The 26550-nt window shown below is 44.0% G+C and overlaps 1 protein-coding gene across 2 annotated transcripts; it reads left to right on the forward strand.

Moving 5' to 3' along the window:
- The first annotated feature begins 7750 nt into the window (after window positions 1-7750).
- Tnfaip3 (TNF alpha induced protein 3) lies at window positions 7751-22618 on the forward strand. Of its 2 annotated transcripts, XM_051164110.1 has the most exons (9): window positions 7751-8022; window positions 11327-11636; window positions 15235-15425; window positions 16273-16420; window positions 16569-16739; window positions 18327-18507; window positions 18715-19592; window positions 20316-20497; window positions 21484-22618. In XM_051164110.1, the coding sequence occupies exons 2-9, from the start codon at window positions 11342-11344 to the stop codon at window positions 21766-21768; spliced, it is 2331 nt and encodes a 776-aa protein (XP_051020067.1). In that variant the 5' UTR covers window positions 7751-8022; window positions 11327-11341; the 3' UTR covers window positions 21769-22618. The 2 variants fall into 2 exon arrangements, with proteins under 2 accessions (XP_051020067.1, XP_051020066.1); XM_051164109.1 differs by lacking the exon at window positions 7751-8022 and having other exon boundaries at window positions 10778-11636.
- The last annotated feature ends 3932 nt before the right edge of the window (window positions 22619-26550 follow it).

Below are 26550 nucleotides of genomic sequence, written 5' to 3' on the forward strand. Positions count from 1 at the left end.
GCGTTTGACCCAGAAAAGCCAGGTTAGTATTTCTTTTATGTCAAAAAACAAAAAAAACAAAACAAAACAAAAAAAAAACAACTCTGCCAGGAAGCCTTAAATCACAGTAGTTGCTTTAGAGCTGTAGGAAAAATTTCACCCCCCCATCCCACGTAGTTGAGACGTATGAATTTTGTGGTCCTTGGCATGTGCCCTAGAAAAGCAATCGTTCATTCTTCTGTAGATGTTGATACTGAGATGAAGATTCTGAGGAACTTACACAGTCAACACCAAGCCCTTGCTCTAGCCCCTTTGTCTAGTGTTCACTTAAATCAATTTAGTTCAAGAATTACAGTGTATGAGACAGGTGGAAGCAAAGCCAGTTTGGAGGAATAAGATGTTGCTAGAGCAAGGAGACTTGTCTGATCCCATTACGCATGGACTTGAGATGACTTTGGTTTCATCTCTAAGGACGCCAAAGATGCTCATGTAGGTGACAGTTTGAAGAGCTCTATCTTGGTTGTGTTTAAAATTTTACATATTTGGGGAAAAACAAAACAAGTAAATATATAAAGGAATTTTTGAACTCTCTTGTACAATAAAGGCAAGAGCTCTTCCTTTCTAATATGAAAAATAAAGTGCTTTTAATTTGAATAATTGTAAGCAAACCTTAAGTGGGGGAAGACACCTTGTCCTGTCAATAAAGTGAAGAAATAATAACCAACATTTATTTACTGAGTCTTATTTTGTGCTTGCCACTACTCTGAGCACCTCACATATATTCATTATGTTTAATGTTCCCAATAACTCTAGAGCCTATTATTATTTCATTTTTCAAATGCAGAGCTAATGTGGAAAGCCAGCAATGTGACCAAGGTTATTTGACTTGGTGCATGGCAGTCTCCACCTTGATCCCACAGTCTGATTCAACCTCTCTACCCAGATTTCTGTATTCAATGCTGTTAGTGACTGATAGCAAATTTCCTGATGTAGTCACAGAATAATTATGGAGTTAGAATGGCCCTGACTAACCAATAAATCCAACCATCTCTTTCCCTTGTATGTATGTATGTATGTATGTATGTATGAATGAATGATGTATGTGCCAGGCGCCCATATAACCCAGAGTGGCCTTCAACTTGTGGCCCTTAAGCTCCTGATCCTTTTTCCTCTGCCTGGAGAGAGCTGAGGGATGCATGCATCACCCGAGACTACACAGGTAGATCTTTCAGTTTATAAATGAAAAAAAAAAAAAAAAAAAAAAAAAAAAAAGACAATTTAGGAAAAGAAAAAAATTGCTTAGTGAACCTGAAAAATCTCACCTTTTATACTGTTTCTTTAAATGAATCCTGTCTTAATTTGCAACCTAAATATTTCATTGCTTTTTTAAATTTAAAAGCATGTATTAACTTGGGCAAATTCAAGGATTCCAGCTAAATTACCTAGTTCTGGAGGTCATTTCTATGTCTGTGGTGCTGTTTTTCACTCACATTATCTGAGTTAGCTCTAGGAAGGCACCACAAAAGGCCAGCAGATTCAGGTCTTAGGCCATATAGGTCAGTTATCATAAAAACAACAGACATTCTAGGGAGCAAGACAGAAGTTCAGGTAATTCAGATTACAATGTCCACAACCAAGGTTTTCTTTTTTTCAACCACCTAAGAAGTACAATAATTTTCCTGGTAGCTCAAAGCCAGAAATATATGTATGAATTAAGTTATTTTATGAGTTTTTGTTTCAGCCTCAAATTTCCCATTTGCTCACATTTTAATGCTTGCTATCAAACTCATCTACTTAACATCGAGGCCTACTCATTATCAGCCTCTACCAAAAACTCTAAGAACTGATCATGAAAACTGTAAGAATTTAGGTATCTCTCCTCAGAAATCCATTTCACAGTTGAGAGTTTTTAAAAAATTAATTGTTCCTGTTGATTTGGTGTGTGTGGGGGTGCTTCTATAAGAGCTCACAAAATTCAGCTTTCTCCTCCAACAATATATAATTTTATTCCGGAAATAAATAAAGCATCATTGTACTCCTGTGGGAGCTGAACAGCTAAAAACACATTCCTTAGATTTATTTCCAAGAGGAAAATTTCAGCCCCCATCTTTTCACCCTAGCTTCCTGTGAGGCATATGGCAACAACAAAACTTCCAAGTTTCTAACAAAAAACTAGAAATTAAGAAAAACCCTAATTCTTAAGGCTTTATGAGAACAGGAAGGGAAATAAACCTTCTAGTAGTGTAAGAAAGTGTTAGTAGTTTCCATATAATTTATCAGTGAATAAAAATTAAAATACATTTTGAAACCTCTAAACAGTTCCATGGGAAAACAGCCAACTTGTGTTAGTCAGTTTTCCACTTCTAAGAAAATTAACTTAGAAGGTTTTGACTCCACTGCTTTTGGGCCTATGGCAGGGTGGTGTTACTCTGCTAATCTCACAGTATCTGGGAAGTGAGAGAAGCTCCCTCTTGAAGGAGATGTTCCTAGTGACGTTAGTCCCTCTTGCTAGGCCTTACCTCCTAAGAGTCCTATACCCCCAGCCACACCACGGGCCGGGGACCATGCCTTCAGCCTTTGAGTCTTAGCTCACATCTATCTAAAGCATCCATAACACCCAGTAAGCAAGAACAAGCAACTATGTTCAACACATAGGCTTAGTAATCTGTCTTACTGATATCTATTGATTCAGTGAAAAGAGGAAAAATGACCTGTCAAGGCCATTGTAGAAACATGCAATCCTATTTCCAGCAGGACTTCCCCCCCCCCAACCTGGTGATTTAAGGTACACTGAGAGACACTTAATAACAGGTTTCGGAACATAATATTTAAAAGCACTACACTTTGTTTTTTTGGTCTTGTCTTTGTTCTCTAACTTGTGTGAAATAATAAATCATTTTAAAAGATTAACCCAGCACTTAGGCTCTGTAAACCAGATTGAGTGTTTATTCTCATAAAACACCATATAGTTGAGTTTCATAACACACTAGCATTTTCTAATACTGGCCATGAAGCTTAGAGCAAAGGGCTCCAACCAACACACTTGCTTTTTTAAATGTGTCTCATGTTTCTCCTTTATGACTCCCCTACCACAGTCCTCATTCTGTGAGCCACGGTAAACCCTTCCTACCTTAGGTTGTTCTGTTAGGAAATCTGCTGCATCAAGGAGAAAATTAACAAGTACAAAGATGCAGGCCAGCCCTCTTGACTCGCACTTAGACAGCATCAAATCCTCTTCTAAAGTTAGACTAGGTACCAGTCACCTAAGAGCACATTTCAATGACTGGTTGTGTCTAGTGGGTCTTGGAGAAATGCTTAGGAAGACATATATAAATATATATATATATATATATATACACACATATATACACACACATAGATATAGATATAGATATACACAGATATATATAGATATATACACATACATACATACATACATACATACATACATACATACATACATACATACTGGCATGGTCAATCCTTATAGAAAGAGGTCCAAAAAGCCAGGTCATACATAGCTTATTCATGCAGTGCCGTGTATAATGTTACAGACCAAGATCAGCTCAGAAGATTCATAAAGTCCCCAGAAGCCTTGGGGTCAAACGTGGCTAGTGACAGCAGTGAGGACGGAGAAAGAATGCAGCAACATCAGTACACACTCCACTGTCCATGAGTGAAAGAGCAAACATGTTTATATTTAATACAATTAGGTCGCCCTTCCCATTGTTCCTACATCTATAGTGTGATTTCCACGCTAGGACTCTCATGGAAGTACAGCATCCCCCCACGCAGCCCACCACGCTGCTTGGGATTTCCACCACTAAGTCAGCTTGTAGGATGTCGTGGCGTCCATAGGGACAGTTTTGCAAGAAATATAACATTGTAACATGTCGCTCTCTGTTTGAAAAGAATGAACCTGGATCAATTGCCTTGTCAGTCAGCCCCAGAAAACAAGTCCCCAAATGAACAAAAGCCAAAGCCCCCCCCCTTTTTTTTTTTTTTTTTTAAATAAAGACGAAGCATAAAGTAGTCAGGGGTAGCAAGAAATTAGGACTGAGGAGAACCCAAACGGATCCAAGGGGATTGGGGGACAGATGAAGTGTGTGTGTGTGTGTGTGTGTGTGTGTGTGTGTGTGTGTGTGTGTGTGTGTGTGTGTGTGCATGTGTGTGTGTGCGTGTGTGTGTGTGTGTGTGTGTGTGTGTGTGTGTGTGTGTGTGTGCGCGCACCAAAGGCTCATTTACATATTTACAAATAAACAATTTCCCTCAGTTAGTAGCCAGCTTACCGTTTAAAGCAACAAACACAGCAGCGAGTTCCTAAGAACCCGTTGCCCAACCTTCCCTAGCTGTTCATATTCATTCATTAATAGACTCTCCACAGAAACAGAAATGAAACCAAGAAGTGAGCCTTTTTATTTGTGATACAAAATAAAATTACTCTGCCAAGTACCTCAGCCAAGTGTTGACAGTAAATTAAACTGGAATTCACAGACTGAATTTCTGAGCACTTTGTGAGTCCAGCAACCCATTGTCTTCAGGCCACCTGGGACTAGAGGACCTGTCCTTCGAGTGAAATTTACTGCCTCCCTTCAAGTGAAGGGTCTTTCTTGTTCCTGGGACCAGTGACGCACAAGTTTACCTCAGGCGTCATCCACTGGAATGGGCCTTGCCTTTCTTCCTACAAATTATTTCTCGTAAGGACTTGCCCTATGGAAGAGGTGGCATTTCAGAAGATGGTAGCATTCATGCAATAATGAGACCCATGATGTCACACCCTTAGTTCTCTTAGGGAGCTGTTCTTATCTTCTCGGAACTAGGCCCTGTAGTGGCTCTGAAGCTGTAAACAGTATCTTTTATCCCCTTTATTTTATTTGTTTATTTTGAGACGGAGCCTTCTCTGTAGCCCTGCCTTGCCTCATACTTACTATTGTCTCTTGTCTCATCTCTATCTGGATGGCTGAGATTATAGGTTTGCAGGATTCAAAGCTGCCTTGTAACAACAACTAAGCTGCTAGACTTGTATCAACCCACTGGGATGTGATTTTTAGGGTACCTGTCTCTTCGCTAGAGAGCAATACTGGGAGAGAGGGAAGGGGCAATTATGGGTGCAAAATGACCCGATTTTACTTGGATCCGCGATTGCCATGTTTGCCTCTCAGGTGCCAACACTGACTTCTGATTAAAGAAGATTCTTAGGTGCATTTGAGCTGAGCCTACACACCTGCTACTGGTCTTGTTGGAATCTGTTTTTCTTTACTGGGGTTTCAACTATTCCTTGTATTTTGTGGAGTGTTTGTTTTATTGTTTGTTTGTTTGTTTGTTTGAGACAGGGTCTTATGCAGCCCAGGCAGGCTTCTTTTTAACTGTGCAGCTAAGGCCAGCCTTGGCCTCCTCATCTTCCTGCATCTATCCTCCAGATCCCAGAGTTACAGCAGTGCATTGGGACCCCTCACCCCCACCCCTGACCTGCGACCTCTGCTAAGGGATTCTCGTCTCTTTTATGGTGTGGTTCAAGCTTTAGGCATGGTCCCACAAGTTAGTTTCTAGAGAAAAATACTCAGTTATAACAGGAATGCTGGCATACGGTGAAAATGGCACAGAACTCGAGAATCCTAAAAAAAAAAAAAAAAAAAGTTCTGCACACCTAGAATTCCTCTCTTTTAGAATAAAGAGACTTTTTTCCCTACTATCAATCCACTTTTTTCCACACAAGGCACTTATCTCAACATAATAAAGGCTATATACAGCAAGCCAATAGCCAACATCAAATTAAATGGAGAGATACTCAAGGAAATTCCTCTAAAATCAGGGACCAGACAAAGCTGCCCACTTTCTCCATATCTCTTCAATATAGTTCTTGAAGTTCTAGCCAGAGCAATAAGACAACACAAGGAGATCAAGGGTATCCAAATGGGAAAGGAAGAAGTCAAACTATCCCTATTTGCAGATGATATGATAGTGTACATAAGTGACCCCCAAAATTCCACCAGAGAACTCCTTCAGTTGATAAGCACGTTCAGCAAACTGGCTGGTTACAAAATTAACTAAAAAAAAAATCAGTAGCCTTCCTATATACAAATGACAATCATACAGAGGAAGAAATTAGGAAATCCACACCCTTCACGTTAGCCACAGCAATTTTCTTCATACATATTCCTACCTTTTTGCAGAGCCCTGAACATTTTGACAAGATCTCTAGCAGAAGCGGAAGGCCCTTCCAAACCTTTATGGCGCCCACTAGTTTCCAATGCGTTCATCAAATGTCCCCAGACTTTAGATGTCCTTATTGTCCCCAAAGGAGGCATTCTTACACTCTCCCTTCTAGTTTTTCCTTCTGATTCTCCTCAAAGACCCCTCTTGTCCATGTGTTCAGAAAGGGACAGTTAAATGCACAGCCAAACAGTCCCCTGAAAGACACTGAAAACTAGGGAGAGGCCTTCACTGGCTTTTCCCTGGATCAGAAAGGCTAGGAGAGAATGGTGAAGGCTGGGGAGCGGATTGTGTTGGGGTGTAGGTTAGAGAGGATGGGGAAGGGGGGGGGGGGGGGGGTGGGGGCGGCTGGGGAGGCTGGAAGGCATTGGTGAGCTGCACAGTCAAGCTGTGGGAAACAGAAAAGGCTGCAGACCACCTCCTGCACCAGCCCAATTACAAATCCTGGCAGACAAGATGGTGAAGCAGCTTTGTGGGGACAATGCAAGTGACAGGTTAGAGCTTGGCAGGAGCCAAACAGGAGCCAGAATGGGCGCGCGAAAAATGCTGGGCCATCTGAGATGACAGAGAGTCGCTGCCTAGTTCTGTTTACAGAGGCAGGCCTAGGAGAGTGGTCTGAGGATTAATATTCTATGCATAGCGCCCTTTTCTATTGGCATCTTTTATCATCTAAATGTGTCTGGGAGGTTTCCTGAGGGTGAGCCTGCATCTACTATGGCTCTGTGGCTGTATTTGTCAAAAGGATTCCGAGGCTTCGGATAGTCACGTGATCAAGACTCCTGTGTGGGCTTTGGAGCAAGGCAGACCCAGACCCAAAAGCATTTCAGCCTCTCTGCAGAGCTCAAACTCCTCTGCCCAGTGAAGCTGCTGCCATAGGAGAAATAGGGCTATGTGGCTGTTGGCTTTGGGGGGTGAACTAATTATCAGGGCAGCCAAACAACAGCTAAGAAAACTGCAGACAGATGAGAAAAGGCAGCAATAAACTTGAAGAGATTTCTAAAGGCAAATGCTCCCTGGGAGCACGTAAATAAAGGAGAAATGGAGTGGTGGAGGGTGGGGGTCAATCTAGTTCCCTCTGAAATTGACCCTGTAACTCAAAAGCTGCAGAACTGTGGGGTCTGAGGTTTCTCTGCTTTGCACTCAGTCTGATGCTGACAGAGGACACAGGAACCCGCGGGACCCTGCCAAGGGCTCTTTCTTAAGCGGTCATCACATGCACAGCCCAGACTTCAAAGCCGGCTTCAGACCTGAGGTCCCGTGCGTCCGGGTGGTTTTTAGGGTTTTCTTTCTTTCTAATTCCCCTTCCTTTTCACAGCTGACTTTCTTCAGAAAAGAGGCTATTAAAAAAAAAAAGAAGAAAGAACCTATTGCATTTCCAGTTCCCATCACAGCGATTTCCACATGGATATGACGTGGAAGCTAGCTTCCGAAATGCCCAGGTGACTCACGCGGGGACACCCCGGGGCGGGACATAGGAGTTTCTCCGGGTGGGGGCTGGACGGCTTTGAGCGCCCCCTGCCGGTCGGCAGCGCTCCACGCGGGGTCACGTGACTGGAATTTCCCTCGGAAATCCCCTGTGACTGGCGACGCATACAATTCAAAGGCAAAAAAAGGGAACTGCCCAGTCTGCAGTCTTGGCCCAGCGGCGAAGCAGGGCGGAGAGAGGTGCACACCCCCAGTCAGGCAGCCAGACAGACAGACAGCCCGACCGGGCGTCCATGGGGCTCCGCCTCGGCCCGACCCCCACCCCGACCCGGACGGCGACCTCCGGCTGCAGTGACTGAAGGCCGGGCCGCTTGGGCTCTGCGAGGGCCCCGCGCGCCCAGCGAGGTGAGCGGCGCTGCGGCTGGGGGTGCACGGGCAGCTCAGCGCGGGACCGGTTTTGCAGGGTAGCTAGCCGGAGCTGAGAACCCGGCGCCAGGGTTTTAGATGACAGCCCTAGGTTTCCCTGCAGCCGACTAGTTAAGTTATTCCTTTCCGATCCTTCCTGCAGGGTGACTTGAGCTGCAGCACCCTTCGGGTACTTAGGTCGTGTGGCCACGGCTGATTTGCTTCTTTTTCCTTTCCCCGCTCCTTTCCACCCCCAATTTGGAAATCAAGAGCAGCATGCTCATGGGCACGTAGACCTTGCAGAATCGCGCTGGAGTTTCATCCCATCTTGTGCAAAACCGGCCCAACAGGGAGGGGATGGGTCTCTCAGAGGCCACCACGTCCGACTTAGTGGCTTCAGTCAGCGAACCTTTCGGGGGACAGCTTCCACAGACACAGTGATCTAACTGTGGGAGGAGAGTTTCCGAGGAAGAAAGAAGGGAGCGTGTTGTGAGATTTCGGTCCCTAGTTGCAGCAGTGTAAGAAGAGTGTGCATGCAGAAACGGGTTTCTAGCCTGCTTGTTGAGGGCTCCACTGTAGGTGGCATGTGAGACTCCCTGCTGTACCCCCGACCTCACACTCAGACTGTGGGTTGTCAGTCCGGGTCGTCCCACATCCTGCCACCTGGCCTCTCAGGAAAGCTGAGGTATTAAGAGCTCTTTTTGGAGAGTGCTTTGTTTTGAGTTCTCCTGGTTTCTGATCTTTTCTTCGGAAAGCTAGTCTGGTCAAGTGTCTGGGGGCACTGATGGAATTGATCATTGTTAGTCTTCTGTACACCAGTGTCCTAGATTATTGAGCAGCCAATCAAGTCTCCATTCTCACTTGTCTGAGATGCTTCTTGGATCTTTGTATGGTTTTATAGAGGGGTACTTCCCAACAATTGCCAAGGTATCTATTGATAAATAATGCATAAGTTTCCACATCACAGACAAAAAAAAAAAAAATCTGTTCAGAGTGGAAAAATAAAACTGGGGGAAAGACTTTGATGAGTAAGTTCTGTAGAATCTTATTGATCCTGTGACAAAATTTGGGGAATTTATCTGTAAGACAGTGAGGTAACAGGTATATTTTTAAAAGTTAAAGGTAATGCTGTCTTTTTTTTTTTTTTTTTTTTACCCATAAGACATTACAATAATATGCCAGGAAAATTTATTCTCTAAATGTGGGGAAGTCCAAGAACTGGAAACTTGGGCAGTAGTTTAGATTTGTTTTAAATAGGCACTTTTGCAGGTAGTGCAAGGGGGAGTCTGAGTGGGATCACAGTGGGCTAGTGGGTATTGACATTTGCATATCTTGTATATGGGTTAGGAGTTCACACCACCTTTATATCTACACTACAAGGTCTTTAGGTCCAGAAGAGCAAAATAGAATAATAGTCTTAAAAACAGAACAAGAGGTAACTCATAGGTCTAAAACACCCTGCCTTCCCGTCTGTTACTGAGAGCTGCAAGTGCTGTGCCTCTGGGAGACTAGCAAGGAACGGGCATAGGAAGTAAGAAGACTTGGCTTGTAGGCAAAGCTAAGCCTTTGTGTCTGCCGGACCTTAGATGGGTCTTACCTTCATTGCCTTAGCTGCAGACCTAGTGTGTATGTGATAGCAAGGCTGGGAATGAAGTCATTTTTAGCTATATATCAAGCTCAAGGATCTGGCCTTAAATAAGTGGTCTGGCATTGTTGGTTGCATGGCCTCATGGATGGATAGATGGGTGGGTGGACACACGGACAGATGGACAGACGGATGGATAGAGTAATGACATTGTGAAACAGACTGTTGCTACACTGCTATTGCCAAGGAGATGTATGTATGGTAGTTTCGTCTCATTCTGTCTGTTTCTACCCAATTCCAATGGCAAGGAAGAGCTGGCATCAGAGAATGACTTCTAGGCCATAGATAGCATTTAGGATTCCACTGCAAAATCCCAGTATCAAGCAGGGCCCAAGAACTTAGACTGTTGTATCAGGCTTAGGAGAGCCCAGACACAACAGGGAGGGGGCAGTGGGGGCATGGGGGAGTGGCTTCTTAATCTCTAGATCTCTTCTCCCTCTTGAATCCCTCCTCTTTATCTGGTGAGTTTGCCTTGGAGGATAGCATAGTGCCTGGATGATGTTAGCTTCGCTGTGAAACTTACTAGGTGCTCTAAGTCACTGCTGTCTTCTAGGAAATCAGGATGTGTGGCCAAGTGCCCCATTAAGGGTCCATGGAGAGAGTGAAGCAGAACTGGCGCAGCATTGCTCCACATTGGAAGGATGTCCCCTATGCATCAGTGCAGCATCCTTACACAGTTGGCTTGGGTGGTCCTTTGTCCTGAGTTAGGTACCCTAGCCAGATATCTTTCGTATTTGCATCCACATTTCATTTCCTCCACGTCTTTTAGGGTGAAGAGGTGTCTCTAAATATTGGTACCTGGAAGGGCAGCAGTAATAGTTGGTCTAGTTGAGTTGAAGTCACAGAGCTCTCTGTGTTTTTTTGTTTGTTTGTTTGTTTTTTCTGGGTGGGACAGTGTGCATTATTATTACGCTGCTCGTTTGTCTCATGTTGTGAGGTTCAGCGGCAAGGTTCTGAAGTAAAGCTGACATTTATTTACTTTTAAGATTGCAAAGCATCTTGTCAGAAACAAGCTTTATTTTGTTGCTGATTATAAAAGCAACTTGGCGTTGACTCTTTATAAATACCATAAACTCTCTGAACCAAGTATCTATACTTTTCTTTGGGGCCAGTATTCATATGAAAGAGGAAATACCAGGCAGCAGCTAGATGCCACATGGGATTTCCATAAAATATTTGCTGCCTTTGCAGCATCAAGAAGGGGATGTTTGAATGACCTGAATCCAGACTTGGGTCAAGAGCAGGATTGAATGGTGGTGGTCTTCAATGACGGGCTAGACTTGGGACTCTGATGAATGACATCAGAGGGATCTGAGGTTGGCTCTGTGGAGTCGTACCTGTCGCCGCCAAGAGACAGACAGTCTTGGCTCCCGGACAAATGTTACTGAAAGCATGGGTTATTCCCCTCCCCCTCAGTACCCACGCTCCTCCTTCCTTCTCTTGCTTACACTAATCTTTAAAAGTGATGTAACTTAAAACAGTCCAGTGTGAGTTAATCTTCAGGGCCAGCTAGTATCCTGGGAGTAGAAGTTGACTAAGATCTTTTGCCTATAGATTAGAGTAATGACAAGATCAAACACTGGGGTTTCCTGCAGACAGGTATATGGGAGCAGTGTCAAAGGCAGGCTAACGGAATGGGCTTCTCCCCTTCCTCTTCAGGCCTTGTCGAGGACCATGGCTGAACAACTCCTTCCTCAGGCTTTGTATTTGAGCAACATGCGGAAAGCTGTGAAGATACGAGAGAGAACTCCAGAAGACATTTTCAAACCCACCAATGGGATCATTCATCATTTTAAATCCATGCACAGATACACGCTAGAGATGTTCAGAACCTGTCAGTTTTGCCCACAGTTTCGGGAGACCATCCACAAGGCACTTATTGACAGAAGCATCCAGGCTTCCTTGGAAAGCCAGAAGAAGCTCAATTGGTGTCGTGAAGTCAGGAAGCTTGTGGCTCTGAAAACCAACGGTAAGTCTTCCTCTCTTCCCCCAGCATCCTTCTAGTAACCTGGGAGACTGCTTCTGGTGATGCTTTTTAATGGCATTAAATAGACACCTATAGAAACTCTGTAAGGGACAAGTGACAATAGTAATTGTGCTTGATGAGTCTGCTGTAGGATTTGGGGCAGGATATCACTGTGTAGCCCATGCTGAGTTCAAACGTGTGGTCTCTCTGCTTCCGTCTTCCAAGTGTTGGGACGGCAGGTGTGCATCACTGCAGCCAGTTGGTGAATGTTTTTATTTAAGGTGTTTTCTAAGTGTGTGTGTGTGTGTATGTGTGTTAGGATACAGAGGGCATGAAGGCTATGGGATGCATTTCTAAACCTCATGACCCAGTTGGGGGATTAATCTTCCTAATGCTTACATTGGTCGAGTCATCTATAAAGTGCCCTTCACTGGCCAGAATGGAAAGGACTTAAGAGGTTTTTAAGTTCAGAAGGAAAGTAGAGTGCTGAGCACCGAAATCGCAGTCCTTTGCCACTGTTGTTAGAAAAATACTGCGATGTTCTTGCGTTTCCTGAGTTGATGGCATTTCCTAGATTAACAAGCAAGTGATGTTAAGGCCTGGGGATGCTTTGTCTCTGCTTCCCCTACCTCGGTTCTGTTGCCTGAGCAAATGAGAGGCACAGCTTTTCTGTACTGTTCTTGGCATCAAATCAAGTGACGTGTATAGAAGCAGATATTTACGTTGTCACCAAGGAGGATCTACACCTATTTACCAAATAGCCAGGTTTCTGCCTTTTTATACAGATTTTCTGTTTCAAGTTTTTAAAATCATGTCCTTTGAATAAGAGGATTGGCAGAGACATCCAATGATGATGTTTCATGCAGCTACAGAATTCTGCCTTTAGGATGAGAACACTTATTACTATAATAAGAATGGAGTGTACGAGATCATTAAACACTTACAGTGTAGGTACAAGCACACTCTCATTTTCTTGTATCAGTGACTACATTCTCTGGGACCAAATAATACATCCAAGAGTAGAAAATCCTTGTTGGCAGTGATGGTGCTAGGAACGTTAACTTAATAACTTAATTGGTACATTAACTTTGGCTGTTCTTGACTTGAGTAACTCCGTGATAGGTTGATGTTGGGTTTTGTTTGTTTTGATTCCGGAGACTCTTATACATCACCTCTGCGCCTTCCCTATATTTATGAAGCTTAGACTCTTAGAAACAGAGTAGAAAGAAAACGGGAGACAGTGATTATCTACGTTGTTCTTGGCATTAAGTCAAGTGATGCCTAGAAGTAGATAATTATGTTAACTTGTCATCAAGGGGCTTATATACCTGACAGTTTGTGGTTTTTACCATGTCCCATTTTGTTACAAAAAGAGAGATGGGGTTGAGAGAATTAGAAATGGGGTAGAGAAAAGAAAAGCCTTAATTTATTTGCCACTCACAGAATTAGTAGATGTTATATAGTATTTCCTTAACAGAGGAAATAGCTAGTTTCCTGTAGGGAAAAAAAAATCAATGTAAATGCTAAACAGTTTCTTTGCTACTTAAATCAGTAAGGATTCACATCACAAATAAAAGTACAAAAGCAAAGGTATTTTAGTAACAGGTTGTGGGGGGAATACAGATTTGGGGCCCCTGAATCCTAATTTTCCTGCTTTGAAGAAAAGTTCTTTAAAATTATGAAGAAGAAAGAAAAGATTTTTAAGGGGAGGAGGTGATTATTATAGCATCTTTTCTTTCCCCTTCAGGAGGTTTTCTTCAAAGGCAGGTCTGTTTGGGGAGGGGGTGATTCACAAGTCTGCATTTGAGGATATGAGACTGTGGCGAATGAGGAAGGGAGTAGGTGGCATAAAGTTGAAACTTCATGAAAATTCCATCGTCTATTGGCCGCGGCAATTTCACTTGTATAGTGAGTAGCCCTGTTCCAGCTCAGCCTGACCACACCCACTTGGAAAGTCCAGGGTGCAGTTCACAGTTTAAATGTCTACACACCAGAACAAAACGTACAACAACTGTTGCTCAATTGCTAGTCAAATATCTTCGCACTGGGGAATTCCACATGTTACTTAGGGAATTTTGTACTGGTGCATCTCAATAAAGAACTGAAAGTAAGCCCAAGAAGAAGAAGAAGAAAAAAAAAAGCCTTATCTTTGCTCTAGATTTTGCAAAGGGGAAATTTCAACAGAATGTACTCCTTGCCACACCTCGGCCTAGACACTAGGCTCTAGTGATCTTTTCTGTTCATTAGTTCAGCAAGTTGTTCAAAGCATGCACACTGAGGGCATACTGGCCCTGGATATGTATTTGACAGTTGTTTACAGTTTCACTGTTATTAGAATTTGATGGAATTTCAAAAACCTTCATTGCTTTAGTAACAGAATAATGTAAAAAAAAAAAAAAAAAAAAAAAAAACCACATGCACTTAATAGCTTTTTAAAAATTAAAAATATGTAATACTTTCCGAAGGAAGATAAAGAATTTACTAGTTTTATATTAAACAATGCCCCCAAATGTTTACTGTTTGGGGCATGAAAAGGAATGCAGTCTGGGACTGGATGTAGCTCACTAGTAGACCTCTTGTCTAGCATTCCCGAGGCCCTGGGTTCATTGTCAAGAACTGAAAAAATAAAAGTACACACTGAAAGAAGACAGTTGAGAATTATGACTTTTATCCTGGAAAAGTCACAAATTAGTGGAAGAAATTTAGATTTGTCTTTTTCTCAAAATGCTAGCCTCAAACACTGAATTATTTTAAATGTCAGCATCTTTTTAACTTTTATTTTGTAATTGCTTATTGATTGACTGACTACCTGATTGAGACAGTTTCTCATGTAGTCCAAGTCAGTTCACTCTGTAGCTAAGGATGACCTTGAACTTCTTCTGATCCTCCTGCTTCTGCCTCCCAAATGCTACAATTACAAGCATGCACAATCATGCCTGCCTGCTTTTTAATATTTTTTTTAACAAGGGCTTTACAATTGCTTACAAGCAGGCTCTCAAAATCCACTGGAGGCTGGGGCAGGGCCTGCAGCAAGCTGCAGGCTATTTGGTACTGACAATCCTACTTTATGAGCCAGGGAAGGAAACTCCCAGGTCCCCAAAGCTAACGTGGAATGGCTAAGTCATTTACCACTGAGTCATAGCCAGACCAGCCCTATCTAGTAGGCCGAGCCACAGTAGCTTCCTGGTGTGTATGTTGCCCTGGATGTAAAACCTTCCTTAGAACTAGAAAATAGCAGTACAGGGCCTTAGCCATCAAGCTAAAGACGACTAGGAAGAAAGGACTGCGGAGTCCATAAACTGGTGCCCTCATCCTACAAAGTAGAAGAGACTTTCAGAAATGTTCCTAAAGCCTTTAGACCAGTTCAAGTTAGGGGCAGGGCCACTCAACACTGGAGGTCCTTTGGCCCCTCCTCTCTTTGTACCGTGCATTAAACAGAGGAACAAAAACAGATTTTTTTATGGAATATTATCAGCTGGCCCTTGATTAAGAATCAACCACACAGTCCCCAGCAGTGGGCTTAATTTACCCTGAAAACCTTCAAAGGACATTCACTCTGGGCTGCTTAACGTCGCTCCTCACAGCTCCCTTCTGTTCTCAGGTGATGGAAATTGCCTCATGCATGCAGCTTGTCAGTACATGTGGGGTGTTCAGGATACTGACTTAGTCCTGAGGAAGGCCCTCTGCAGCACCCTTAAGGAGACAGACACACGGAACTTTAAATTCCGCTGGCAGCTGGAGTCTCTGAAATCTCAGGAATTTGTGGAAACGGGACTTTGCTACGACACTCGGGTACGTTTTGCTCCTGTGCGACAGCCCAACGGTGGACAAAGGGTACTCAGGGCCAGTCCCTGTGCTCTGAGGAACATATGACTTTACTAGTCATATGAGTTGAGCTAAGCAGTGCACACACAAGGAAAAAAATACACCAAGAACCTTCTGCGGGGTTAACCCAGGCTTTAGCCACTCACTGCTCTCTGATGGTGGAGCAGCAGATTCCTGGGTGTGCACTTCTTTGTCTTGGCAGGTCTTCCAGCCTTTTCTTGAGCACATCCCTGACTTTCCTGGCTCCGGAGAGGCAGCCAGTCCAGGGAAGAGCTGGGAATGGTTCTGAAACAATGGAAAAAGAGCTTAAGTGTCATGAGGGGGTTTTGGTTTGCTTGCTTTAGAGCTAGGTATCATGTAGCTCAGGCTGGCCTTGAACCTGCCATGTAGCCGACTATGACTCTGCTGTGTGGCTGAAGATGATCTTTCTGCCCCCACCTCCACAGTGCTAGGATTGCAGGCACACACCGTGTGCTTTTATGTGGTTCTAGGAATCAACCCCAAGACTCCATGCACATTAGGCAAGCACTCTCCCAACCAAGCTATGCTTTGCACCCAAGCCCACCCCTACCCACCCCCCCAGGAGATTTTCTGAAAGCAAATGCTGCCTGTAGCTCCCGTCAGCTTTGAGTTTGCCCTGCAGTAGAAAACTGTAAAGAAAAGAAAATCAAGACTAGGAAGAGGACAAACATTTGACTGACCGTTGCAGTGAGGGAGAAGAACGAGTGGAGTTTCTTACGCGGACGGTTGCAGAGTGACCTCTGAGTGACTCGTTTATCCGTTCTCTTACCGGTCTCGTGTTCTCTCCCCTCAGAATTGGAATGAGGAGTGGGACACCTTGGTCAAAATGGCATCAGCAGACACACCTGCAGCCCGAAGTGGCCTTCAGTATAATTCCCTGGAAGAAATCCACATCTTTGTTCTCAGCAACATCCTCAGAAGACCCATCATTGTCATCTCAGGTGAGGTGCCTCGGAGGGTTTCTTGGTGATTCCCAGGCTTGTGATAGCTCTGGGGATAAGCCAGCGCTCCCGTGCAGCCCTCACCTAACAGCAGAGGAAACTTCACAAGAGTCACTAGGGTTCTTGTTTTCGCTTTCCCTTTTAATAGATAAAATGTTAAGAAGTTTGGAATCAGGATCCAATTTTGCTCCTTTGAAAATGGGTGGAATTTACCTGCCTCTCCACTGGCCTGCCCAGGAATGTTACAGATACCCCATCGTCCTTGGTTATGACAGCCAGCACTTCGTACCCTTGGTGACTCTGAAGGACAGTGGACCTGGTAAGAAAACATCAGTTTATACTCATAACCCTGTGGGATCTTGGCGTTCCAGGCCTTGCTCTTTTGTTTCCAGTTGAAATTGTCTCACTGAAGTTTGTCACTTTGTCGTCTGCTTAATTGTGGAGGATCATATCCCTTATGGGAAATGATTGGAACTAACATCATTTCAGATTTCAGAGTCTTACATGTTCCTGGATGTTTATATAGACCTTACATTTCAGAATCCCTAATCAGAAATCTAAATGCTCCCAAGTCCAGTCAGCTTTGTAGATTTGAGATTTTCAGATTAGAGTCATACACGTTGGCACAGTTATGCAAGACAATAAACATACTATTCCCCTGTCTTTTTGAGTGTGACTTAGGGAGTACTTCCAGCATGGTAAGCATAGGCTAGACAGTCATGTACGCACACTTCCACCCATATTATTATTACTACATGACGAAATGAGGTCTCAGCATCATGTTTGTCGGGTTATAATGCATAATAATCATCATGCTAAGCGCTCTAGGCAACATTCTTTCCTTTCGTTCTCATGGCATCCCTGTGAGGTACTGGCATGAGCTGTCTTATTTTATTGATGAGGCCATGGACTCAGAAGGGTTAAATGACATGCTTAGCTCGGCACTGACTCAGGTCAGACTGGGAGGCATGAAAACTTAAGCAGTGCAGATCTGCTGTCTCCCTTTCATGGTGACAGAATAAGCTTAGGTGACCATCAACAGGTGGATGGATGAAGAAACAGTGATATGTATATACAATGGAGTTTTATTCAGCCATGAGGAAAAAGAAAAATGTGTCATTCACAGAAAATAAAAAGATGGAGCAGGAGATAATCATATTAAAACAGACTTAGAAAAACAACACGTTTTGTCTCATGTATGGAATCTAGAAACTTTTTGAGGGGTGCAGGGTTAAGGACATGAGAGTAGAAGACAGGTGATTTTGAAAGAGGAGGCACAGCAGGAAGAGAAGGATGAGAGGGCAGTGAAGCTCAGCTACAATCAAAGCACATTTATATTTGTGTGCACAAAAGAAAATACAGGCCATGTGTGGTGGCGCACGCCAGTAATCCCAGCACTCAGGGAGGCAGACACAAGTGGATCTCTATGAGTTCGAAGCCATCCTGGTCTACAAAGCAAGTCCAGAACAGCCAGGACTACACAGAGAAACCCTGTCTCAAAAAAACAAAAAGCAAGCAAGCAAGCAAACAAAAAGAGAGAGAGAAAGAAAAAGAAAAAAAAATAACAGAATCTTTGTATTCTAAGCAAAAACTAAAATCACTTCTCAGCCTTTTGGCTACAATAAATATACAAAAATTACAAATGAAATCCCTGATTAAAAACATTCTGCTAGTGCTAGATCCCTTAGTATTCTTTAAGCTCCCTGGAAACAAAGTCTTTCATGCTAGAGTTTACCACAGTTCATTTTCTTGCTTGGGCTTAAGTGTGACTGGGTGATACTTTTCTCTTCTTTATATGCCTTTTGCATTTTAAATTTCAATCATTATATGACCTTGTCTGCAACACCATTTAGTAGGATAAAGTTTTACTTATGCACTGCTTTTTTTTTTTTTTTACTCCCCTCAGAAATCCGAGCTGTTCCACTTGTTAACAGAGACCGGGGACGATTTGAAGACTTAAAGGTTCACTTTTTGACAGATCCTGAAAATGAGATGAAGGAAAAGCTCCTGAAGGAGTACTTGATAGTGATGGAAATCCCTGTGCAAGGCTGGGACCACGGCACCACTCACATGATCAATGCTGCAAAGTAAGCGGTGGTGCCCTTTGATTGGCCTTCTTGACCCAAGAATGTGACAGAAGTGTACTGGGCATGTTGTGTCGTCAGCCTGCATTTGGTGTTGGTTGTGGCGTTATTGCCGTGGACTACACTCTGGAAGTGTGTTCTAGGAGCTAGTGACGTAACGGTCTTGTGTTGTTTTGGGGGTCGCCACTTATTTTCCTGTTTGCTCTTTAGGTTGGATGAAGCTAACTTACCCAAAGAAATAAACCTGGTAGATGATTACTTTGAACTTGTTCAGCATGAATACAAGAAATGGCAGGAAAACAAGGAGCAGAGCAGGAGAGGGGCACATGCACAGAACCCTTTGGAGCCTTCCACACCCCAGCTGTCACTCATGGATATAAAATGTGAGACACCCAACTGTCCTTTCTTCATGTCCGTGAACACTCAGCCTTTATGCCATGAATGCTCAGAGAGGCACAAAAAGAACCAGAGCAAACTCCCAAAGCTGAACTCAAAGCTGGGCCCTGAAGGACTCCCCGGCATGGGACTTGGTGCCTCAGCCTGGAGCCCTGAGGAAACAGCTGGAGGACCTCATTCAGCCCCACCCACGGCGCCCAGCCTGTTCCTCTTCAGTGAGACCACTGCTATGAAGTGCAGGAGCCCTGGGTGCCCCTTCACGTTGAACGCGCAGCATAATGGATTCTGTGAACGTTGCCATAATGCCCGGCAGCTGAATGCCAGCCACACTGCAGATCCTGGTAAGTGCCAAGCCTGCCTTCAGGATGTCACTCGGACATTCAATGGCATCTGCAGTGCGTGTTTCAAAAGGACTACAGCAGAGCCCTTCTCCAGCCTCACTTCCAGTGTCCCTCCCTCCTGTCACCAACGCTCCAAGTCTGACCCCTCACAACTTATCCAAAGTCTCACCCAACACTCTTGCCACCGACCTGGAAATGATGTCCCCTCTGGCTGCCTTTCCCAGGCAGCACGAACTCCGGGAGACAAAGCGGGCACAAACAAGTGCAGAAAACCTGGCTGCATGTACTTTGGGACTCCAGAAAACAAGGGCTTTTGCACACTGTGTTTCATTGAATACAGAGAAAACAAAGGTGAGTGAATCATGGACTGCAGCAGCGACTGCCTAGAAAGGGCCTTGAATGTCGAGACAGTAGCCCGCCTCAGCAGTCAGAGCAATTATATCTCACCTCACCTTTCCATTGGTTTGTGGTTGGGGACAGTCATTGTTGTTCCACTGTCGTCCCTGGAAGCAGTGGACACCATCTCATTACTGCAGTCCTAGTTACCATGTACCCTACATCAAAGTACCCTATAGAAATGATTCATACAAGCTCAAACGGAACTCGTTATGTAGCCAGGCTGGCCTCAGAGTCCTGTCAGTCTATCTTCCTCTGTCCCCTGAATGCTAGGGTTTTACGCATGTGCTGCTACACCAGACTATGGACTGGTTTAAATAAGGCTATTGAGAACCATGCATGTATGGTTCAGACTTCAGCAACTTTGCTGAGATGGTCTAAATAGGGCTAGCAAGAGACAGGAAGTATTTACTGATACCAGGTAAACATTCGTAGTATTGAAAGCTCTAATTCAAAGAGCTGGTGGACGGTGTATGCCTTAATGCCTACTGTTTTGTTCTTTTATGGATTGGTGATTCATGCTCAAAGCCAAAGATGCTCTCTGTGACTGTGGCCCCAAGTGCACTTTTAAGGCTGTTCTCACCTATGCTGAGACCCCATTTCTTCTCTAGCATTGTGTCTGTCTGTCTGGGCATGGTAATCTAGATGTGATACTGAATAGCATCCACTCTTTTGTAGAGTTTGTCACTGCCTCCGGAAAAGCCAGTTCCACAGCCCCCAGGTTCCAGAACAGCACCCCGTGCCTGGGCAGGGAGTGCGGCACCCTCGGAAGCACCATGTTTGAAGGGTACTGTCAGAAGTGTTTCATCGAAGCTCAGAACCAGAGGTTTCATGAAGCAAAAAGGACTGAAGAGCAGCTGGTAAGACATTTGTGGAGCTTGCCTCCTCTGGTGTCAGGTCCTGCATCTGCGACAGATAGGCTGTCTCCTTATGACAAAGGGCCCCTTTTAAATCCAGAGGGTCCTAGAAACCTACAAGAAGAACATTATGACAGGTGGATCTGGGCTCAGAGGTCCTGCTCAAACTATGGGACCAGCCAAGGACAATATAGAAAGTAAACTTCGAACCCCTACCCAGATCTAGCCAATGGACAGGACATTCTCCACAGTTGAGTGGAGAGTGGGGACTGACTTTCACATGAACTCTGGGGCCCCATTTTTTACCACGTCCCCTTGATGGGAAGGCCTGCTGGCACTCAGAGGAAGGATAGCAGGCTACCAAGAAGAGACTTGATACCCTATGAGCATATACAGGGGGAGGAGGTCCCCCTCAGTCACAGATATAGGGGAGGGGAGTAGGGGGAAAGCGGGAGGGAGGGAGGAATGGGAGGATACAAGGGATGGGCTAAAAATTTAGATGTAATATGAATAAATTAATAAAATATTTTTTTAAAACGTTTGCTGGGAGAGAACCTGGAAAAACCAGCCACATTTCATTGACTCCTAAAGTAGACAAACTGCATAGCCTAAGTACACTTAGAATTTATTCTGAAAGGTAATAAAGTCAGCCATAGTGCCAAACCTCTGCAAGCACCTCAGACGCCACGGGCGATCCGGAACATACTAGATTTGGATGAGAAACTGACTTCTCAAACAATCATTTTTCCTGAACATCCCAGATGCTTCCATTTACTGCCAAATCAGGAAAAAACAAAACAAAACTGCTTTGGGCAGGACCAGGTTCTCAGCTTCTGCTGGGATTGTTGGGGGGAACTTTTGGTACTCAGTTGTACACATCTTTCACTCAGGCAGGTCAAGCCTTCTGTAGAATCCATAGTGTTATTTGAAATCCCCCTCTGGTCTCCTAAGAGATGTTATACCTTTCTCTCTCTGTTCTTCCCATTCAGAGATCAAGCCAGCGCAGAGACATGCCTCGAAACACACAGGGAGCCTCAAGGCCCAAGTGTGCCCGGGCTTCCTGTAAGAACATCCTAGCCTGTCGAAGTGAAGAGCTCTGCATGGAGTGCCAGCACCTGAGCCAGCGAGTGGGATCTGTAGCCCACCGGGGTGAACCCACTCCTGAGGAACCCCCTAAACAGCGCTGCCGGGCCCCTGCCTGCGATCACTTCGGCAATGCCAAGTGTAACGGCTACTGCAACGAGTGCTTCCAGTTCAAGCAGATGTACGGCTAAGTGCGAGCAAGTAGACTGGCCCAGCAAGAATGGTCCTCATACTGCCAGCCGGAGTGGTGCTGTATCCAGACCCCAGAGTGCCACAGGAAGGGTGTGGGCTCTGGGACAGGGGCTTCAAGTGTCTTTGAGCAAAGGAGGCAAGATAAGCTCTTCCTTCATCATGGCTGTGAGCCATCAGGTTAGTAACCAAGACTATGGCCAGGTGGGCTGAGAGTAGACCTCGTGACCGGCAGTACATGATGTCAGGTTCAGCCTGATGCTGTTGCTGCTCATCTACCAGGAGGCTGGGGAGATCTTCAGACACAGAATGCATGCTAGGACCGGTAGCAGTTCCTGTGCCTACCTGCTCAGAAACAGGAAAAAGACACATGGGAAGGTGGCTTGGAGCCTGGAACCATCTTACTGCCAGCCCCTGAAAACTTTTCTCAGAGAGCCAAAGCTGACTCCTCAGATCACCAAGGCCCTCCTCCGCAAGATGCCGGAGGAAGCTCAGGGAAAGTGGATGTCGGCAGAGCAGTGGGCTTCCCTACCTGCCTACTCAGTTCCCAAGGTTCTGCAGGAGAGAACCGCGCACAGACTGTGATCTTGAGACTGCTGAAGTGGAACATGTTCACAAGGAGACAAAACAAGCTGCTCTTGACTGCCTGCACCTTCTAGATAGCAGGACATCTTAGTGGAAAGGCATGCCACCATTGGTCATCATTGTCTTTTGTTCCAAAGAGACTAGTTTGAACTGAAATGTGCATCAGAGTGTGTACATATGTAACATACCCTTATGTTATGTATGAGGGATTTTTTTTTTGAACATTGAAATGGTGCCCTGGAGGGTGGGAAAACTAAATAATAATAATAATAATAATAATAATAATAATAATAATAATAATAATAATAACCGATTTTCTGGTTGTTGTCAGGTTCCCTTGTGTCTACAGCTTGTTATATGTGACTTCAACAAGCTACCTTCTTAAAGGGAGCCCCCATTCGACTTTATTTATTATGAACTCCAATGTTATTTAAATGAAGATTTCCTTCTGCAGTATTCTCTTGGAATAACAAATTTGCTTTCCACCATATTCTGGGAACCTGGCAAGTTCCTGGCCACAGGGTGTGGTGGGGCTGTTGTCTGCTCTCTACTTGTTGCCTCCCTAGGAAAGAAGGGGTTGCTTTCTGAATAAAGCCTGTAGAACCTGATGCTTCTTATGACTCCCCAGCTGTACAAGAAGAAACTTTTGTAGATGCTTCTAAGTATCCTACCTCTTTGAAGAAAAGATAGTGATGGAGTGAACGTGACAGTGTGTGGCAGGGGCCACATAAATATGTGGCCTTTCGTGACATTTGCTTACTATGTAAATGCTGTACCCCTGGGGTACTGGATAGGAACCCTAACCTTGGGACAGCAAAGCCAGTAGCCATGGGGATGAGGAGGTTTCTGTCATTGGCTTGCAGCTTCTCTGTGTGCTTTAGACTTGTGTTAGGAAGGAAATGCATTTCTGTGGAGGTAAAGGCTGATATCCTGGGGTCTAACCCAGCACCTCAAGATGTGTGTGGTGTATAATCTACACAGCCTTTTCTCTTAATATCTCACATATATCTTTTCCTGACATACGTCTTTGTCCCTCTTTTCCAAAGATGTCAAATACAATGCAGTGTTTTCATCTAGTTCTTTTAAGTAAATAGGCTAATATTTTGTATCTATTGATATTTTCATTCTTAATGTGAAACCATGAAATTATTTATACGTATTATAGAAAGTATGTGAAATTTGCACATTTAGTTGTCTTTAAAAGGATGGGATCTACTTTTTTTTTTTTTTTTTTTTATTTCTTCAGATTGCCTTAAAGAACTGTAACTTCACAAAAGTCAATATTAAAAAGAAATAAGTTATTTAAGAACAAATTCTGATGTTTTCTATTGATGAGTGAGTGTTGGAAGAAGATGGGCTCAAATGTGAAGACTTTGATGTGTACTGGGCTATGGGTGTACCTCTTACCTATAGAAAGAAAGATAGCTTCTGAAAAATAATCAGAGAGCTGGAGAGATGGCTCAGTCCATAAGAGCTACCGCACCAGCATGAAGAGCTGAGCTCAACTGCAGGCCTTGGGTTTCATAGCAATGACACAGAAGCCAGATGGATGTGGGAAAGTTTCTCCTGGCACATACTCCTGTTCAGGTGCAGCACAAGGTCTCTCGAGACTCATGAGAGAGAATTGAAACACTACGGCCAAAATGACAGGGAAGAAGGAAATAAACAGGGAGCAAGACTGGTGTCCAGTTTCCTTTGTCAGGCAGGGTGGAAGAGTTAGCCTGGTTGCAAAGTTATCAACTCACCCAGTGGAAAAATGAGATATTTTCCTCTGCTCACCTCTCATACCATAATCACCAGTACAGAGTCCTGTGTTCATCCAAAAATGTAGGACAGTCCCCAGCAGGTGACAAAGCAAGAGCTCAGTTCTGCAGTGGAGTCCTCTGACTCTGTACTGACAGCATCCAAAGAGCATCAGGTTACTGAAGTTCTGGGCGCAGTCCCCCACACTCCATGGCAGTCTCAAGTCCCAGGTGGTTTTTACCTGTTGTTGTAACTGACCAGCAGAAATAGGGGTTTCCATAGAACCCCCCCCCCTCCTCAGAGTTTTCAGAGAAGCATATTTGTTCTTTCCTCATAAAGAATGTTGAAGTGGACACAGATAAATAGTAACATACAGCTCAGTATCTGGTGTGGTGCTTTCAGGCCCTTAGGCTGACCTCTGTCTGTGTGTCTAGGGAGGCATTTTGAATCCTGCTCTCCAGGCTTTTATAGATGCTTCACTGCATATGCACGATGAAAGCGAAGAGAAGGTCATTGGTGGGACAAAATGAATCTGATCTAATATTAAAGGATGTTGTGGAAAAACCCAGAAATGCCTGCGTATTCATAACAGTCTTTACTCTGAGCACCATTCTTTCCTTGCAGGCCTGTAGTGGGACACCCTTTCAGACCAGAACTCAATGCTTAACCGTGCTTGTCAACTGGACACTGGACACGATCTAGAATTATCTAGGAGACAAATCTTTCATCCCATCTATGAGGGAGGGAGTTTCTAGACTACGTTAACTGGGATGAGAAGACCCACCCTGAACGTGGGTGAAAACCATCGACAAACTAAGGTCCTGACCTGAATATTGAGCACCAACACCCATCTCTGTCTGACTGCAGACTGCGTGTGACCAGCTGCCTCAGGCCTCTGCCTCCATGACTATCGCCTCAGAGTATAAGCCAAAGCAACCCTTCAGTCTGGAAGTTGCTTCTTGTTGGAATTTGGTCACAGTAAAAAGGAGAGCAACCTAACAGCAAGCAAGCTACCTCAGATGATTTCCTTATGGCCAGCTCCAAGACACAAAGTTGGGGTAAGAGTATAGCATAGTTTTGATTTGCCTTGAAGAAATAAAGTTTTATTTCTTTAGCTCAGTTTAGGGAGAGAGTTATAAGGCAGGAACCGTGGAGTGTGGTCCCTACTCTCACCCACTCCAAATGTGTCATCCATGGTGAACAGCCAGGACCACTGCACAGCTCCTTGAGTCTTTTTTTTTTTTTTTAGATGTCATTTTTTAAAATTAATTTATTCTTGTTACATCTCAATGGTTATCCCATCCCTTGTATCCTCCCATTCTTCCCTCTCTCCCATTTTTCCCTTATTCCCCTCCCCTATGACTGTTACTGAAGGGGATTACCTCGCCCTGTATATGCTCATAGGGTATCAAGTCTCTTCTTGGTAACCTGCTGTCCTTCCTCTGAGTGCCACCAGGTCTCCCCCTCCAGGGGACATTCCATCTTACACCCATCAGAATGGCTAAGATCAAAAATTCAAGGGACACCACATGCTAGCGAGGATGTGGGGAGAGAGGAACACTCCTTCATTGCTGGTGGGAATGCAAACTAGTACAGCCACTTTGGAAATCTATCTGGTGCTATCTCAGAAAAATGGGAATAGGGCTTCCTCAAGACGCAGCTATTCCACTCCTTGGAATATACCCAGAAGATGCTCCAGCACACAACAAGAAAATTTGCTCAACCATGTTCATAGCAGCCTTATTCATAATAGCCAGAACATGGAAACAGCCTAAGTGTCCTTGAGTCTTTTTATCAATTTCCTCATGTAATTTTGACCACCAGCAAGATTTTAGAACCATGCCTAAGAACACTTTTAGCTTATGAAAAAATTATAAAATAAAAATTCAGTGAACTCCCATCTACCAACATTTTGTTAAATTATTTTTTTCTGCTTCAAAATTATTTGATGGACTGCTTGAACACAGACCCTAGTTATTACGACCTCAAACGCACAAACATTTCAGCGTGTATTGTAAATTCATAAATGTGCTTTATGTAACCATCTTCATATCTCCAGCGTTAAGTACTTTGCATTTCCTTGTGACCCAATCCATGGGAGGTCTGGGCCTGATGGGTTAATGAGAAATGCGTCCTGAAAACTGTGATATTGGTTGATTTTATCATTGTGTGACTATCAGAATGTTCTCACAGAAACAGAAGTGGCTACCACATTACTAGGAGATTTAACTTTATGGGACCACCATCCTGTGTCATCATCAATCAAGACATGCCACTGTGAGTGATACTGCTGGATTTTAATTTTCAAATTATCTACCATATAAAATAAAGTCTTAACTACTTCTGATTATTTTTCATAAAGCTTTTTTATTCTCACGATATCAATTAGTTAGAATGACTGAGATGTTTGAGTTTTTGTTTATTGGTTCCATTTTGTTTTGTGTTGTGTTTTGGGA

This window comes from Acomys russatus, chromosome 21, assembly GCF_903995435.1.
Source record: "Acomys russatus chromosome 21, mAcoRus1.1, whole genome shotgun sequence".
Lineage (NCBI taxonomy): Eukaryota > Metazoa > Chordata > Mammalia > Rodentia > Muridae > Acomys > Acomys russatus.

Bases quoted from the DNA above. Each gene is read 5' to 3' on its own strand.
- Tnfaip3 (XM_051164109.1), top strand. From the start codon at position 11,231: ATGACAAGATCAAACACTGGGGTTTCCTGCAGACAGGTATATGGGAGC. The intron at 15,426-16,272 runs GTACGTTTTGCT...CTCTCCCCTCAG, and splicing joins GACTTTGCTACGACACTCGG to AATTGGAATGAGGAGTGGGA. The intron at 19,593-20,315 runs GTGAGTGAATCA...ACTCTTTTGTAG, and splicing joins TGAATACAGAGAAAACAAAG to AGTTTGTCACTGCCTCCGGA.